Raw genomic sequence first — 19,497 nt, 5'->3', positions numbered from 1 at the left:
TTAACAACGAAAAATTAAATTCATAGACTAGAATTAACAGTTACAGCTTTTTTCACACCCTGAATAGCAGAGTCTATAGACTAGCGCAATGATACATAGTAAATCGGGAAGCGGTTACAAGTCTGTGGAAGAGATTAATTCATTGGCGGAATTCTCGTGGTCTGTTTAACAACTGACCCGTATTCAGACAAGAAATAATCATACAGTATTTTAATTAATTTTATTTTATTCAATTTTATTAGTTCAATCTATTTATCCTTTTTACTTTTGGCCTTCACATATGACTGATAATAAAAATTGCTAAATAGTACAATAAGTGTTACTGAATACAAAATAGCTGCCACGTTGAAACCTTTAGGAAACTCACAGTCTGTCAGTAAGTTGTAGCCAGTGTGGACAATAAATGTTAAGAACTGAACCTGTCAAGTATTAAGTAAATTAAAAAAAATAAAGGATACAGTGACGGATCCAGGGGGTCAAGGGTCGGAACCACCCCTTTTGTTGGAAAATTTTGTTATTATTTTCTTCCAAAATTTTTACACAAATGAGCAAATCGCCTGGAACCCCCTGGATATCTGGATCCGCCCCTGTTATAAAGTTTGATACAAACGTATATATACTATACAGCATGTAGTTTTCTAGACCAAGTATTCGATTTTATATTGTTATATTTTTGCGTACTTTAGAAATATAAGTTTAATATATGAATTGTGATAAAATATAAGACGGTAGTGAAAACAAAGAACTCGCATAAATAGAAACAATCATGAATTTTCTGGCAAACTATTTTGATTTATATCATATATTAATTGTGACAATACGAAATGAACACATAAATGATACGTTCTAATTAATTAGTTACGGAGCAGAAGAGGTTAATATCCTGTCTACACCTTTGATCAGTATGAATATTCATGAAATTTAGTGTACCTTGCATTCCATTACAATATGTTATGTATACTATACTATAGTATTTGGTTAATGAAATGAACTCTTAGTCTAGCTACTATAAAAGTGTAAAATGCACAAGATTAAAAAATAAATTAAAATAATGTTTGTTTTTGTTTTTGTTGTTGTTTTTTTTCAGTTTTTAATCGCAAACTTCATATAATTATAAGGACGGAGCGTCTGCGATACAATATTGCTCAAAATCGTTCTGTCGACATTGACCCCGATGAAGTATTTCGGAAATTAAATGTAATTAGAGAGTAATGTGTTTGAACTTTGAACTCAGACACGGCATGTGTCATAGGAAATCTCGTTCATTCCAATTGGTGAAGACATCACACATAATCAAAACCTAAAATCATTTTACTTACCAATTGTAGTTTGGTCAGGTATTTTTTCCACCACAGATATTTTTGCATATGAGGTCCCATAACTGCGAGTCCATAGTACATATACATTACACTATGTACGAAACAGTTAAGCATTGGAATAAAGAAAGCTACAAAGAGAGATAATCTACTTACAAGTACTAATTAACATGCATAAAGCGTTTACTTATCATTCTTTTATAAACGCATCATTGTTGAAGGAAATTCTTGCATAGACTTAAGATATGATAATAGCGAAGTTTGTTATGCTTACAAGATATTGTAACGTGTACCCGAGCGGGGCGTACACGCATTAATTTCCTTTATGAAATAAACCTTGGTTCGTACCAGTTTTCTGGATTCGTCAATCTAAAGAAACTGTATAAATGAAACCAAATTTAAAATTCACTGATTGATTACAATTGTTTTACAGACTGATTACAATTGTTTTTAATAAACCTACACGCTCCTATTATTTTATATCATGGGAAACGGAAACCAAACTATTTATAAAGCTAAACGTAAACTTAACGTCTGTGACAAGGTATGATATGACTGGGAACACTCACTGCAGTAGTGTGTGAACCCTGACTCCGCAAAAAACTGTACAGCCCCAATTTAAAAAACCTCAAACCAAGATATGGAGTGTTTCGGCCAACTAGCCTCGAACCATTTGAGACCCCCCTTCAGTCAGACAATGTTTCAAGCCGTTTTGTTGTGACCAATGCAATATTTGTACACCACACCAGGCTTAGAATCCTTGAATTATTTATATAACCCCTATAAACAAATACTCTTTCCTAGCTCCTGACTGCTTGATTCAGAATGAATACGTTTTCTAGATTTTGATGCTTTATATACTATAAGCGCGGACTTCGAAGAAGACACCCCATTGATGTAATCGGGATTCTCTTCTTTGTAAGTTAGGTTGGGGGTTAAAGTTGTATTGCTTCCGAATGATAATGGGCATATTCAACTGTCACTGGATAGAAACCTGTTAATGACACTATCCATTACAATTACCCACTTTAGTTGTTATAAACCAAAGAACTTAAGCGTATATATGTATCCATGATAAACATTTCCTTGATTACCCTTAATAAAGGATTGATTTCTGTTTAGGACGGGATGCTTTAGATAATTATTAAACCTATTTCTTGCAGATGTTATAAGCCATTTCGTCACAATATCATAAAAGCTAAGATACGTGTTCTTATGTCAGTTTAAGGTTTCCATACTTACATGTATGAAAAGTCTAAAGTATTGTTCAAATTTACAGCACGAAATAGAGTCGAAATATACCTTGACCACCAGCAACAAACTTGGTACCAAACCAGTAGTTTACTATCATTGTACAGTGATGATATGCATGGAGAAAGGACACATTATGTTTCCGGAGTATTAAAAACACCTACAAAGAGAACATACTAGTAATGGATCTTTCCAGAAACTGTATTGCATTCTGGGATTTCTTATAAAAGTTCATGACATTACTGATTGGTCATAACGTATTTCATGAATATGCTGCAGCGGCATGAGTTTCTAAATTGGTCCATTCATTTTATAGTAGTCGTCATATTACAGTCACTTGTCGTATTTTCTGTTCCAGTAATTGCAACATTTTTAAAACTTTTTTTAAAACTTTTATTTTAAATTAAATTCTCTTACATTGCCCGTGATGGTTTTTATAGCTAAGCCGAATATCTGAATATCTAAACACAAAATATATCTTCGTCTTTGACCGCACCTAAAAAAGGTTCCTTTTGAGGGGATACAACACGCATGGATTGCATGCCGGAGTCTCCACTTCATCAACGATTGCAAAACACGAAGTTTCCGTTTTTCAAATCTTATTCATACTGTGTTTTTTTGTTTGTGTGTTTGTTGCTTTTTGTTTGCTAGACTTTTGTGTTGGTATGGGGGTATGCAAATGGATAAGACCTAATAAACCATGCTGTCATCAACCAACTTATGCCAATTCTCACCGTGTCTAGTAATTCTATAACCTTTGAGAAAAAGAACCACCATATAATCTTTGCCATCTACAAATAGCAAAAATACCAATCAACAGTCAACAGTTAATGTAATTAATTTGGAATGTCGTGGTTCGGAATCCATAGTTAAGTACAACTATGACAAGAACTAACTCAAGACTTCCCATTTGTAGCAAAGAGGGTTTCATATTATCATCTTAAATTGTTTTTTTTTTATTTTGATACTAATACTAATACTTATCATTTTTCATATCTCTACATCAAGTCTTGGATATTGACATTTGCAAATGGTTTGAATTTTCAAAACTAGGCCTTGATTATAACGATAGGGTAAATAAAAAAAAATACAAAGTCATGACATGCCGATTGACACTTGTTGAAAAAAAATTGACCTGTTGCAAATCAAACGGTTAAAAACTTTTCTGGATTTGTTTCTGTTTTAAGTGTACATATTCGATTCAATTGGATTACGTTTGACAAGCTGCATCTTTTATTAAAATGTTGATAAGCTTTTAACTACGTAAATAAAAACTGTAACTTACTCTGACAGCAAGAGGGTCATCAGTATAATCTACAGGCTGACATTTGTAACTGTAACCCGATAATACTGAAACCGTTATAAACTGGAAAGAAAGATATAAATTTTTGATCCGAAGAAATCTTTCAAGCTGCCTTACCCGCCACTTCCTCAATATCAAAAAGTGATGCCCTTAGAATGACATTATTTTCATGGTACGTACATTGTAATTATCGCAATTTAACGTCAGGCGTTGAAACAGCTGCGAAATTGTAAAATTGTTGTATACTTTTTGTAAAGGTCTTTCCCTCTCACAATAACTAATGGTTTTCGTTTACTACATGTAATAATCTCGTATACTCGAAATTGCAATGAGGACACCGTAGTGCGATGATCGGGTTCCTGTGCCAAAACGTTGATGATTATGTGTAGCAGCCAACGGGTGGAAGTGTTTTAGTCGACGGTGTAGTGCGTTGGTAAATCCGGCGCGAAGTGCGGATATGGGTAGATTTAAAAATGTCCGACGTAATAAAAAAGCTTCATGTGCATTAGTATACCAACCTCTACAAGCATATACACAGAAAGTGCTACCAGAGCGAAATTATAAGGCACCAATACTACTTTAAGATCTAATGGAGGTCTATGCTTTAGGAGTTTTGGAAACAAATAAACCACTAATATGTATCCAAAGGATATGGAAAAGACTGGAATTGGAGACTGCATCAAAGGCCATGTTTCTACTCTAGAATCTACAAAAAAGGAACACACATAATTTTTTTTCAGATAGCATTATAAAAGCCTGCCTTCAAATGGTGTATTAAATTTTATGCAATATTTGTATCTGTATCCCCTACGTTATTTGACAGAATAATGAAGTAAATTAAATATGGAATGATATATGTGATCTCTTGTCTTGACGATTTACCTTTATTGTTTGTTTTCTTGTAACTTGTAAATACATGTACGTGCTTATCGGAATTTATATTGCCTGTTGACGTTTTTATGCTAGTTCATGTTGAGCGGAGAGTTTGAAAACAATTTTTAACATTCTAGCATAATTCTAATAGATAAATGTTATTTAATTTCACGGTACATACAATATATACTTATAATTACCTGCTTTTTTCCCTCTCTTTTTCTCATTTTTTAAATTACAAAAAATAATTTAACTCAAAGTGTTATTGTATGTCCTGATAGTTCATTTCGATTTCTTCTTTCTTATCATACACAATATCCGATTTTTCTATTTTTCTGACCAAATCCTTAATTAAATACAACAAAAAGCCCGTAGTGGTACAAATAGCAGTTTTGTATAACACTGAATGGAAGTCTTGCAGTTTTAGCTAGAGACCTTAATAAATTTTTACATGCTTAACTTACCTGCTTTATTTAGCGCATCAGTGTAAAGTGCTTGAAAATCATCTAAAAGCTTCATTTCAGAATTTCAAACAACTGAAATATATTGAATTCATTAATATAAAATAGTCTTTAAAAGGTGTGTTGATGATTACTATATTACTATCAATACCACAACTTGGTGTATGATTGGATGCATGGTAGCTTCGTTACAAATATATGTACTATTATATGAATAAGGATCAATATCTCTCTTTGTCGTTGTTAAATCACTGTAAATAGATTTGAGACAAAGTGGGGTGGGAGAGAATTGTTTTATACAAAGACGGCCGAATAACTTTGAAGTGATGATTTCAGAAGAGAGATGTGATCATAAGCCTGAAATGAAAAAAAAATATCACCATCCGGGTCTTTCAAACTAACATCGCTTGTTTTTAGTCTTGATAATAAACACATTGAACCATATAAAGATTTTGAATTTGTGGCATCGTCTTCTCTCTACCCATATGTAGAATCAGGCATGATTGTCACAATTAAATTCTGTCAAGACTCCGGGAATCCTTCATTTGATAATTTTATTGGGGGCTAGAGTGAAAATTGAAGTAGAGGACATAGTCCAAATTTTCCTGAAACAAAAGGCAGATGGGGACAGACCATAAAGGAAAAAAATGAAAAAGGCAGGGCCAATATTTTCACAAAATGATTACCCCCCACTCTCGATAAAGATCAAACGGTTTGCTCCCTTAATTTTTTTTTCAGTCATGTAATTCCTGGCATCTGTATAACATGCATACACATACCTTTAACTTCAACCGCTATATTGCAAATGGCGGGTTAATAATCTGCATTACTTTCGCGTAAAACCTTAAGCAGTATACACATTTTCGTCTTTTCTTACCAATTAAACGTGCGTGTCTTTCTTATAAAATATTTAATATTTCTTTAAATTTATTCATACGATATGCATTGTAAAAGTGCATAGATGTTGACACAAACCCCATATGTCCTCTAACGTAAAACGCCCATTATTGTATCATATCAAAGATTCAAATGAATGTCCGAGGAGTTTGGTTTCATGTTTAAGATCCATTAGCGTAGCATTTCTAATGACTTATACAATGTTTTTATAGCAGTTGCGTACACTACTTTGGGAAGGATTGCAAGCTTAATTGAAAATGTTAATCCCACAAATTAGTTTCGTAATGAGAAAAAGAATTTGGAAACTTGATCAAAGATCGGCATTGAAACTGCAGATTGAAAAAGCTTCAAACTACTGTAGTCTTGAGTATTTCGCTTTTTTTTTTTGTAAATCATTTTAAAACTTATGCAATCAATATCCATCATGTATCATTACAATAACGGTATCTATGAATGTGGTTTTAATCATCAAATGCCAGAGTTATCAAATCAAATTCCTGTTTATTCCTTTGCTCAAGAGCTTTTATGCACAATTTTATCATTATTGTGTTAAATTCAAGTTATGTGATTTTCAAGAAAACACGTTTAGAGCAGAACGTTTTAAACATTACAATTCATTTTTTATGCATTTTTGTAGGCTAGACGGTTCTTTCTTTCTTTGTATAACAAGTTTGCCATTGTGGGAAAATCTAATTTGTTATATATATATATACTATATAGTAGCATCCATGCAATATTATACTCTATATTAATTTCTTGTACATGAACGTTTGAACATTTTTCCAGTTTTTACACATATATGTACATACCACTACATTCGTGTTCGGTGGTTGATATATGCATATACAGATCCTTGATAGGGTATACACTACCGATTCATAATTTGCTTCAATTTTTTTTATTAGTCGTCATAGGCCAATGTATAGTCAGGTGTTTGAATTAATTAATAAACAGTTAAGTGTCAGTCCCTGTAAGAATTAGGTGGTGGGTAAAACATGGTATTAAATAACATCATTTTAATAGTGCAACAGACAAGATTTTCCATATCATGCTGGACCATTCAGATACGATTTCATTGAAATGCACTGATAATGAACATTTCGAAGGCCAGATAACTCTGTCAAAAACCTCATTTTTCTAAGATTCTATCGAAAAATTTCTGCACAAAGCCAGTGATGCAGAGATCGAATAATGGGCTTTTCAAGTAAAGAAAGTATCCTTGAGTGATATTACATTATCAGATCCGTGGGTTTTGACATGTATGTTTCTGATTTTTCCCATTTTGCCTGATTCTTACAAAAACTTACACTTGATATACACATCAGTGTTCTCAGATGTTTATCTTCATATTGTAATGTAAAAAAAACAGTAAATTGTTATTGTCAAAATTAAGGGTTTATGTAGCCCCATCCAAAGACAGCCAAAATGTAAATTGTTGAAAGGCGAATATCCGTTAACACGTACTTAAGGCACCAAAAAATTTAAAAAATATTATTCTATATTTTCTCCATTACTTTACAAGGCAGATTTTCAAATAAAAATATTGATTTCGATTGGTTTTGATATGAAAATAAAAATTTTGCGCTTGCGCGAAAAAAATATTTTATCCGACATCAAATCCCAGCACCCCACCCCTCCCCCAAAATAAAAATGGTCGCAGCCCAAGTGCAAAATTGCATCTCGAGTTGGGGCTCACGCTTCACTGGTTTTTGTTGTTGCCAGTAGTGATACTTGTTGCATATCGTCTTGTTAACGTAAAATAAAACTGCAGATAGAGAGAAAATTGACATGCTAATTAATGAAACCAACACGTAAAAGGGAAATTTCGAAAGAAAAAAAATAGATATAGCCTAATTTAAAAGTCAGAAAGTTATAGCGTAGGTAACACTACAATAACACATTTCATAAAACAAATAAAAATTAACAAAGAAAACCACACGAGATTATTCATCCTACATAAAGCAACAGGGAAGAAAAAAATTACCAACATAATTGAGCGATACTGTACTAATATTCGGATTCAAAATAAATAAAAAAGAACGTGTGAGACACTTACTTGCGTTGCAATTGATGTTCAGCCCTAGTAAATTACCTTCCAGATTGCAGCTGTTGTGTGAAACGAACTGCACTAAGCATTATAAGTACTAACTAATACCAGCACATGTAGATATTATGACAAAAGCAAAACAAACGTTTTCCTGATAGGAATATGACATCGAACAACAATAATCATAAGCCTGGGTTATTGGATAATTAAGTATGTTATTATCATACATATCTGTAGGAGCGATGATTGTAATGAGGGAAGAGGTTGTGCAAAGCTTTTAGCAGCGGGGCATGGATCAGCAAATGGAAATAGTGGGGCTGAACTATGTTGAACGCGCACAATTTAGAGGGGGTAAGGTAGTTGAAGCTAATAAAACGGATATAGGGATAAAAATGTAGACAAAGGCTTTTTTTGGTAAAATGAAAGACTTTTCTACTTCCATACACAAACAAGGTGAGAAAATGGTATGATATATGCATATAATACACGATCAGATTAAGACATGGAAAGTTTTTTTCTGATACATTTAAAAATTCATATGTCGTGTATAATTTAACGTGAATTTGTATTCAGAAATCAACACTTTCACAAAAATAGCATTTTGGTTCTGCTACTAATACGCAGTCAGTAGTCATAAATACTAGTAGAAAATCAGCAGTTAGAAATATTGCAGAACCTACCTTATCCAAAAATTCCAGACACTAACCACACGGCTTCTTTTTTTTAGAATGCAGTTAAATAACATTATAATTCCATTATTATCAAAGACCATAAATCAATTATAGACAATCGATAAACTTCTAAGTTACAGGTGAACATTTGTAGAATCGATCACGAGCGTATTAAAACTTTATTGCATCAATGAGAAATAGGCCTATTAAGTATAGATATTGTGTCAGATAGTTCGTTTAGTTCGCTCCGGAAATTACTGACTTAAAAAATACAGGGCGGCTCCGGTTCAAGGTTTTATAAGCAACCGTTAAAAATACGACTGTCTTAGGTCAAAACGGCTGCCTAAGGTCAAAATATAGTCTACATACTTGTATTTATTTTGTTATTGAATTGTGTCTAATTGCACAGATTTATTTTTTTTTTTCAACGACCTTATTTACCATATGTAGCTATTGTTTTTTTTTTTACATTCTTGACAAATATGTGCAACAGGGCCCTCATTAATAATTTAATTTCAAATGTAACTCGCATACTAACTGGAGAAAAAAAATGTGTCCACCATCTCATAGACCAAATTTTGTGTATGACTGTGGTTTACTCGTTGAATTTTGATACTAAAATTAATTTATAAGGAATGAATGTAATATTTTTTTCGGTATATTTGAAATAACTTCAATGCACGGTGGTCGGGCACACTTGAAAATAACTTGCTACGCATGTAATTTAGAGTGTCACGTGATTGAGGTTATTTCTTTGATCTTTCCAATCTAAGTTTTTACAAATGCTACTAAAGAAAAAAAGAGAGGCGACTAATTATGTTTCCGTTACAAAGATAACGTAATCCTAAAACGATTAATATTTGATCTACCCAGATACACTTGAAATTAAACAGATATTCTACTTCATAATTAGACGTTCACTTGTACATAGATGAAACCGAGTTCGAAATGGAAACTTTATGACAAAAACGATTTCGACTTTCTCATTGTAAACTTACTTTTGATAGTGGCAATATACCAATGGCGTATATATTTCACAGTTGATGTCGTGTATATAATTTGAACACTGACTTTCTTATATTAGTAAAACGAGGATACTTTTAAATAAACTTCTAAAAAAGGGATATGTTCAGCCTTTGTGATGTCATCACTACACTACACATCTTAATTCGAATAACTGATATGAAATTTCTATCTCACAGAAGAGACAAGTTATCCAAACTTTCCGTATTAAAACCTATCGAACTTAACAATTATCGGATTTTACTAATTTGTCGCTGTCGGAGCAGGAAACTCTAACCATTCCGGGACTTGATGTCACCCCCGGTATTTTTTTTACGGATTTTATATAACAAGTGCATTAGTTGGTGTGTTCTGTCTTGTTTTGCATTCTATTATATTGTCTACATTGTGTATATATATGGTCTCTGTTTCCCATTTCATATTTAGGCCATTTACGTCGATTCATACGTTTCGGAGTTGCCCTTTAATTTTTATGCTTCGGTATTTAGTCGGTAGATATAGCACCAGACATGATTTCTGTCAAGTCTTAAGTACAGCTCTGCTTTAAAACCAACCAGAAGCTTATGATTAGTGTAATTCCAGTTTTGTCTTTGAATTGACATCCTTTAGTACACCTCATAGAAATTGTGTGACATGAAGAGTGCAAGGTTGGCCACTAGAGATAATAACACTTTTAAAAATTAGTAGTGTTCTACTACCAAAAAGTATATGAAAATTTTCTCGCAAAGATTTTTACGCTTTAACCAGTCAAAAATATTTCACGATATACGGGAAATGAACACAGTAAGAGTTGTTTTAGGAAGTAACAAATGTACAATTGCTTATGAATATTTTCTTTGATCAATGTGAGATATTATGAATCGCCCTCTGCCTGTTTTATAAACAGACCCATGCTTTAAAAGTCTTCTTTACTACCTTTTAAAACCGGACATCTGTACAACCTTTATCAAACAAGTAAAACTTGATATGCATGGACATGTCTTTAACTTTAACCACCCAAATGGAAACCTGACAGGCTAATAATATGCACCACCTTCATGTTAAACCTGATACGAATCACATCGTTGTTGAAATCATTTCATTTTAACACAAACTTGTAAGACAATGCCGTGTTTTAGGTAATGCTCCCTATAAGAGTCAGGCAGTCGGTGAAATATGGTATAAAAAAACCATCATTTTGATACTGTAATTTTACTATGCATCATCAGAATCAAGCAAAACAGACGAGATTTTCCATATCATGCTGTACCACTGAGTTAAAGTTTCATTGAAATGCACTGAAAAATGAACAATACGAGGGCAAATAACTCTATCAAAAACCTCATTTTTCTATGATTCTACTGAAAAAATTCTACGCAGAGCCAGTGATGCAGAGATCAAATAATGGTCTTCTCAAATAGAAAAAGTATCCTTAAGTGATATTACATAGTCAGATCGGTGGAGTTTTGACATGCATGTTTCTGATTTTTGCCATTTTGCCTGATTCTTACGAACAATTACACTTAAATATTGTTTTGTTGGACTGATTATACAATTCTCTATGGATCAAGTGCATGTACTGTCATTCTGTCAGTTTTGTTTTTGTTAATGTAAGTTATATAAGTTATGCCATATCCTGTTTTCATGCTTTATTTGACAATGAAATATCTTTAAAGTTATTGTCTACGATTCTTATTCCTCTGTGAAAACTTTCTTAGCCATGCATCGAAGTTCACGATCAACATACACGATGATTTCAGTATCATCCGCTAGTTACAACACCAATGACTAGTTAGGGTTTTTAGTAGTATATTTGTTCTAAGTTCAAGCACAATGGTGGCGGACCAATCTCCGGAACAGAGGTTGGTATCACCTTCGTCCCTCTGTTTGTTTGAAGTAGGAGATACAAGGACATCTGTTTCGGAGAGTGGTGGCGAACATAAATACATACATTACTAATACAATTTCTGTCTTCGTTTCTGTAGATAAGAACGATAGTAGAAATTACCAAACAATGCTATAAGAGTTAATGCATATATAAACACGGCTATGTTGAATCCTTTAGGGAAGTCACAGTCAATTATCAGGTTGTAACCCGTGTGTATGACAAAAGCCACAAACTGGGCCTGGAAAGAAACAAAAGCATCTGTTAACTAAGTGCATTGCATAGACTAATTTTAAGACAGTAATGTTGATTTTTTTCATCAGTTAGTTAAATCTTATTTTAAGGAGGTACACCTGGGTTAAGGGACATAACTCTTGAAATCAGTCATAAGTTTACATCATATTCAATTTCATCAAAGCCTATCAAGCTTTCATTTGAAATAGAATGAAATAAATCCAGGGTACTTGGATGCTTAGATTAGATTGATGTAAAATACTTCACACAAACATTCCAATGATTTGTAAGAGTTAAGTCCCTTACCCTACGTCTATGTCCTTATGTCAGTCCTACATTAAGGTGTTAGCTCAAACTATTAACGAACATAAAGATCGAAGCATTTCTGTTAAATGTTTGTAATAAAAAGTCTTTGTGAGACTGCTATTTACCACACGAATAAAACACTACAACAGAAAAAAATGAATAGACAACTGAACTCAGGTTTGTGTTTTACTTACTAACTGCAATCTAGTTAAATATTTCTTCCACCAAAGGTACTTCTGCATGTGAGGGCCAAATATGGACAGGCCATAATATGTGTACATAAATATATGCACGAATGAATTTAACATGGCTACGAAGAAAGCTGAAATAGAAGTTATAACATATGTGTAGGATTATCCTCCAATATAAATTAATGTTCACGCAAATCAAATAAATGCAACTAAAAACGCGTATAACATGGACAAAGCACATAGACTACAATAAGGCACATCTTATCCCGGGCTATAGAAATAACAGTACAGTAAACCACACACACAAACATACACGTACATCGAGAAGGCAAATTTTAGCCTATACATGTATCTAATATAGACATAATACAAACAGTCAAGCAACGAGGAGGTAGAATTTACGCTAGAAATGGAAGTAAAAGGAACTAATATTCGAACGGTGATAAAAAAAAGAATAACATCCGAGGACAACGAAAAGACAAAGAAAATACATACACATTACAAAGAACTTGAAATAACCAAAATGGCACGCACACAGGACTGACTCGGGCTCAACTTAAAACTGGGAGCATGGACCAAGTGCACCTAGGGTAAGCGTCATCTGCTTTAAATTTCTAGAAACACTCGCCGAGTTGCTCATAAAATGTCCTGTCCGGGGTAGACTAAAACAACTATTATGACACGGTGAACAATTCGGTTGTCATGGTGCAGATGAATACACCATAACAATCTACGAGTTCATAATGATTACAAAAATCGTAGTAATATAACCCAGTTCCAGAAGCCTTACTGTAAGAATGAAGTGAAAAAGTCATCATAGTTGTCATAACGTATAAATCCCATTAAACTGGTCTCCGGATGTGTTCCGCTTGGCTTAGCTACACTAATGTAGCTTAGCCTAGTATTTGGAACGAGAGCCAGTTTAGAGTTCACATACAATGTCCTGAAGAGATGTTGCCACACATGAAAGGAACGTTGACGATACGAAACGAGAAATCATCGATCGCGTTTGTCATGAAAATTTCCTTTCAAACCATCTCTTAGAGTAGGTGAAGGTATGAGACTGACTGTTTGTAATCTCCTTAATCTAAAGTTATTTTGGGAAGATGTGATGTATCTAGGATAGTACTTTAACCCCGCCGCAATTTTTGCGCATGTCCCAACTCAGATATTACTGGCTTTTGTACCTATTATTTCGTTTTCACTTTCAGTTTACATTTTTGTTGCAGGAGTATATTGGGACAACTATTTCTCCGTACCTGCGTATAATGTTGTTTTAAGACCAGCTGTAGCCTGCCTTGTTGTGCGAGGGAGGTTTGCAGACCAATGATTGGCCTTGAGCTGACATTTTTTTTATTCCGGTGGGGTTGTTTCCTCTTTGATATATCTACCATATCCATTCCCGTTATATAACAGTGACACAAAACACACACGCATACAAAGAGAGGACACATTTTAGCTTTTAGCCTATGAATTACTGTAACATAAACCAAACACACAACCAGATGACATAATTTAGCTTAAATATAACATGGTACACAAAAATTGTACTATCTGATACGTTATTTTGTAAGGTACGTGTATGTAACGAAATTGTGCCAAAAATGGTTTTCAAAAGGCAGCACAATCTTATCAATAAATGAATTTGTAATAAGCATACTGTATCTACTTCAAATCTATTTTTTTTTGTAATTTGGCATTGTTTCAAAGGCCCTTTATCTCTGCTTTATCAAGTTAACGTGTTAATATTTATTTAAATTAAAAAAAAATAAACTGTCTGGTGAACAAACTAAATATACACTCCATAAATAGTCTATAGTCAATTTAAGTACGGTGATATTGAAATTCAATATCAACATATAAACATTTCTGAAGCCTTGAAATCTTTCAGTGGAGAAATGTACAAACAGAATGGTGCTAAAAGAAAGACGCCAAACAAAACAGTTTGTTGAATTAGTATTGACTCTAAAATCGATTCCTTTTAAGAAATGTTGATATTTCTAGTTTATTTAGAAAATATCATCTAAAGAAACAAAAAAAAGAACCTTTAGTCGTATAGACTAATATATAAACATTCATTTAAAATGTCTATTATTTAATCGACAGAATATTTGTGCAGTGTGCATGGTGGACGTGTTTTTCAATACATGGTCGGCAATCCAATTGGAACATGTTGTGCTCCGCTACTCTCGGGGCTATTCCTTCACTATTATGAGGCCGACTTTAAGTTGATCTTATTTAAAAGAATGAATATCGTTTAGCAAGATGTCTTCACCTCAGTTTCCGCTTTATAGATGTATTTCTTTTTCTTTAAACAATCCTAGTTTCGGAGATAATGTAATAATATATCTCATCTAACCCAAAGAGCTTGAGATTAAGGAGACGATGAAGTTAACCGGTTAATTACTTACACTGGCCACCGGCTACGTATTTCACTCCCATCCACCAGTTCAGAATCATTGTGCAATGATGATACACATGCAGGAATGAAACTTGGTTAAATTTTTTGCGAAGAATAAAAAATACCTGTAAAATAATCCAAAACGATCAAGCACAAAATTACTCTTGAACGACGAAGCGGGGACCTTGAACGTATTACTGCAAAAAGTACAATTAGTCTGTTATTGTTCCATGACGGGATGCCTCAAAGTCTTTCAAAATTTTAAATTAATAAAAATTTGTTATTAATCATAATCATCTGTATAATATTTCTGCATGTGGAATTTTAATCTTAAACATTTTTTAAAGAAATAATTCAAAAAATTAAAATCGATGTATACATTCCCCAAACAATATGAACAATCTATATTGAAATTTAAGTTTATTTACATGTTTATAAGCTTTTCCAAAAATCAAACTTGTTGCGTTCACTTCCATAATTATATGCAGGTACATTCAGTGAAAATTTTTTAAAAAAGTCTTGCGTGTTGTAAACTTTCTAAATTATCCTTTCCTTGGAACAGGCAGGCAGCGAGTAGTGATTGGCCGCCACTACTGACCTGCCATCTAGGGGGTGTAGTACACCTTAGGATGCCAAAAAGCCAGTTTCAATGTCATGATTTCAGCGACCAGAAAATTCCGTTTGATTCCACTACAGCATATTTTTCTGTATTTGTATATGCACCGTTTTTATCATGTATAAGGTAAACATTAGAATAATTTCATCTTTTTAACTCAGTCTTAAGTGTTTATAGTGGAGTTTATAATAATGATATACTTACTGTATCAAGGAGCTCTATTACTTTTGAGAAAAAGAACCACCAACATACATTTGCCATCTACAATTAAGACAGAAATCGGGCATAAATCAAACATTGCGTCTAGTACTAGGAGTGAACAAATTATACACTATCACAATGGTATGTAAGTTGAAGAAAGCGCAACCAAAGCTACTTTTAACAATAATGTATTTATATTCACACATTTCAGAGATACCCTAACTGATACTGAAAAATATAGTAAGCCATATCTTGAGTGGTAAAACTTCGACTGCTTATGTATTATTGGGGGTGAAACCTCTACTGGTAACCTTCAATGATTGCTCATGGATGACTGAAGAAACCGTTTCTCTATTGGTTAAACTACCTTAACTGTTCGTGGGTTACTGAAATAACCGTATATCTACTGATAAAACTTCGACTGTTCATGGATACTTGAACAAACTGTATTACTATTTGTAAAACGGTCCCTCCATGCTAATGAATGACTGGAGTAAAGCAAACTCCACTAGGCATACTTACCCCTGACCACCAGTGGATTACCGGGGTTACGCTTATTTCTGGTCAAACTGACTCTGACTGCTCACATTAAACCATATCTCTGCAGGTCAAAGTCACCTGATTGTTCATGATTATCAGTCTAAGAGTGAAACGTATTTCTACTGATCAAACTTACCCTAACCGCTAAAGGATTGTTGGAATAATCAACGGGTTGGCATTTATAGCTGTAGTTTGACAGCATAGATACTATGAAAAACTAAAAAAAGAGAATTTGAATAAATTCGACCAAGTGATTGTAATGGATTTGAGATAAATACTGAATATTGACTTGCTCGTGTGAATGTTTGTTATTCATAAATGGGAGGGAAAAATATGCTAATGCTATAAAAGTGGCATGAACAAATTAAATTTACATGCGCATCATTTGGTTTGTTCATATATACTCTACTATTCTATCCCACCCGTTCTGCACCAATCTCCTGTGCAGAGGGTATATTCGCTTTTCAAAGCATTACATCCCTGTAACACCAAGTGCCAAGCCCAACCCCTTCGTGCAAATTAGTACAGTCAGTACACAAGAAATAGCACCGCGGGTGCTCATGTCCTGTGAATTCACACCCTGAAAAGTATGGCCTATGCTGGTGGAGTGATATGTAATAAATCATGAAGCGGTTACAGGTCTGCGGAGGAGATTGGTTCTGCACATCCTTCACAAAGTTATACATTTAAGAGACAAATGCATTGTATTTTCAGATTTTAAGATTACAAACGTTGATTTGAAGGTGGAAAACAAGAATTTGAAACATTAAAACCTAGATTGACGACTATTGATAATCAATACTATTATGATATTGTCTTGAATTTTCCTGAAAATCCTGATTTTTTTAAATGAATAGGCCACAGGGCTTTGTTCCCCCTTGCAAATATGCAGCCCCACTAGTATATAAACACGAAGTGGGAACAAGACCCTGTGAGTGGCCGTAATTTGCTTCCATATTTATCTATAGACGACGATTCGGTGGATTTTGTGGAATGTTTTGTTGAACTCGTGGATCGTTACGGAGTATCCATCTGCACCATAAAAACTGATTTGTTCAACGTGTCATAGTTTTTCTTTCCTCTATCGACTACCCAGGACTTGACTTTTTAATAGCAATACGGTGGGTGTTTCGAGAAAAGCAGAGGACGTTTATCCTACCGTTGTACCTGGTCCATGCTCCCAGTTTTTAGTGGAGTCCGAGTTGCTCATTTACCTATGTTACTTTGTATGTATTATTTTAGTTACTTTATGTTCTTTGCTGTGTTTATCTGTTTTCCATGTCTGGTCTTTGTCCCTTGATTACATTCTTTTGATTTCCGCTAGTATCTTGGTTCCCTTGATTCCTCTTTCAAAAATATTTTAACACGAAAAATGTAAAAGTTTACATATGAAAATTATAATACTAGCAATTTCTTCTTTTACCTCTGAAAACATATAAACAGAAAGTCCCACAAGGAGAAAATTGTACGGTATCAAAACAATCTTTAGATTCATAGGCTGGACGTTCTTCATCAATCTTGGGCTAACTAGCACCATTAGTATATAAAGGACAAAGAGAATGAGAATTGGAACTGGAGATGGCATCAAGAACCATGTTTCTACCCTAGGATCTGAAAATGTATTATGTATTTACAAAGTACATTTGTATTACTCTTGTGTAATTATTGGAATGTATCTAGTATTCATAAATGTCAGTTTTCCCTAAAACTGCAATTTAGTAAATACAACAATATTACCGTATACTTGTGTTTTGAATGTTTGCTTGTGAAATCTTTATTTTTCATTCAAATATTTTGAATTTTTATCTATGTTGTTCATTAGATGTCTATCTAGTAATATCATGCATTTTTTCAACTTAAAACATGCATGTACAATCATATAACAAGCATAATTCCACCATCATTAGTACTAAGTATTTTAAACATGATATACTATATAGTCTTCATAATTACTATGAAATGCGGATGTCTTATGTTGCATTGAACTGAAAACTGAGTAATTCCTTCTATTGAATGCGTCACAGGGGCGGATCCAGACACTTTGAAAAGGAGGGGGTGCCAGTCGGGTTCCTCAGAAAAAAAGGGGCTGCTAGGACATTATATATTATTTACACATGAAAATGACAAATTTTCCAATAAAATTGGGGGCACCAACCCCCTGCATCCTCTCTGAATCCGCCACTGCGTCACAAAGGAACTTGATAAACTGACAATCAAAGCATTGCATTTTTTTATTTCAGCCATGAATGTGCGTTGAAATGGGCATGCGTATGCACATGACGTTTTGAATAGTGATTACACCTGCTTAACAAATATTATATTATTCCAGACGTTTGTCCCGAAGCGAGTTTACTGAAGTGATGTTACAAGGGGGCATGCTCGCAGCCCGACTAATATATACACATGAACTAGTCGAGCTGCATATTTAATAGTAGGGGCAAACCATAAGTGCATTATACTAGTTCTGTAAAGATGTTAAAATATCTAAGCTACTATGATGTGCTTGAATGTTGATGGCGTAGAAATTCGAATATTTTTCCATTTAAAAAGGTATGTTATTGTGTGAGAAATCGAGGTTTTCGATTCATTAACTAGGGTAAGTAACTCACCACCTCTTTGTAAACTTTCTGCGTAGAACTGTTCAAATCGCTTAATGAAAGACATCATTCTTCTTTACTTACTGAAAAAAAAAAGATGCATTAGTATACAATTTATCGTCTAGATGTGAAGTGTTACTGACTCATGAAAAACAATATTTTCCTACCCCAAAGAGCGAATTGAATACCTTTTTTCCAAAAGTGAGTAAATTCAATACACACCCTCCCCGGATCCGCTGTAATGATATCGATAAGGTAGTATTGGCAGTAATTAATGTCAAGTCTCATTAATTTTCGATTATTATCAATTTTTCATGTCGCATACGGTGTGGTGAGTTAGAGTTATCCATCTTGCTTCACGAATGAACTTGATGCACTCTAAAGTCAATGGTCTTACCTGATTTCTGTCCTTCTACCCTTGTTGCTAGTAGATAATATACAATTGCATTCGTGTTTTATCGAAATATAGTTTAGCATGTTAGTGACATGCATACACACATGACACAAATCAAAACAAGATGACGATTGCGTTGTTGTGTTCAAAGTCTCACCGATTTATCACTTCTACACAACGGAGGTAATATATCATTTGATGACCTTTAACCTGTATTCTTAATCCTTTATTACCATCAATATAGGGTATTAAATAGGTCAGTTTGTTAATCGTTAACTATCCATATCTTACTACCTTCTACAACTACATTT

The 19,497-nt window shown here is 33.7% G+C and overlaps 2 protein-coding genes across 4 annotated transcripts; both read right to left on the bottom strand.

Moving 5' to 3' along the window:
- Window positions 1-201: 201 nt before the first annotated feature.
- LOC148628836 (very long chain fatty acid elongase 4-like) lies at window positions 202-9,004 on the bottom strand. Of its 2 annotated transcripts, none has more exons than XM_088595444.1 (8): window positions 8,829-9,004; window positions 5,208-5,279; window positions 4,389-4,576; window positions 3,853-3,933; window positions 3,302-3,358; window positions 2,619-2,727; window positions 1,320-1,447; window positions 202-419 (listed from the first exon to the last, which is right to left on the bottom strand). In XM_088595444.1, exons 2-8 carry the CDS (start codon window positions 5,260-5,262, stop codon window positions 249-251), a joined length of 789 nt encoding a protein of 262 aa, XP_088451570.1. In that variant the 5' UTR covers window positions 5,263-5,279; window positions 8,829-9,004; the 3' UTR covers window positions 202-248. The 2 variants fall into 2 exon arrangements, with proteins under 2 accessions (XP_088451570.1, XP_088451576.1); XM_088595450.1 differs by lacking the exon at window positions 8,829-9,004 and adding an exon at window positions 8,158-8,288.
- A 2,451-nt stretch (window positions 9,005-11,455) lies between these two features.
- LOC148628835 (very long chain fatty acid elongase 4-like) lies at window positions 11,456-19,373 on the bottom strand. 2 transcript variants are annotated; one of them, XM_088595408.1, is made up of 8 exons: window positions 19,190-19,373; window positions 18,805-18,875; window positions 17,619-17,806; window positions 16,332-16,412; window positions 15,659-15,715; window positions 14,849-14,963; window positions 12,441-12,568; window positions 11,456-11,947 (listed from the first exon to the last, which is right to left on the bottom strand). In XM_088595408.1, exons 2-8 carry the CDS (start codon window positions 18,860-18,862, stop codon window positions 11,777-11,779), a joined length of 798 nt encoding a protein of 265 aa, XP_088451534.1. In that variant the 5' UTR covers window positions 18,863-18,875; window positions 19,190-19,373; the 3' UTR covers window positions 11,456-11,776. The 2 variants fall into 2 exon arrangements, with proteins under 2 accessions (XP_088451534.1, XP_088451536.1); XM_088595410.1 differs by lacking the exon at window positions 19,190-19,373 and adding an exon at window positions 19,015-19,141.
- Window positions 19,374-19,497: the final 124 nt, after the last annotated feature.

Source organism: Perna viridis, chromosome 1, assembly GCF_037379345.1.
Source record: "Perna viridis isolate PV_CMFRI_1.1 ecotype Kerala chromosome 1, ASM3737934v1, whole genome shotgun sequence".
Lineage (NCBI taxonomy): Eukaryota > Metazoa > Mollusca > Bivalvia > Mytilida > Mytilidae > Perna > Perna viridis.
The sequence above is the reverse complement of the archived record's forward strand: the minus strand, read 5'-3'. Positions and strand labels throughout refer to the sequence as shown.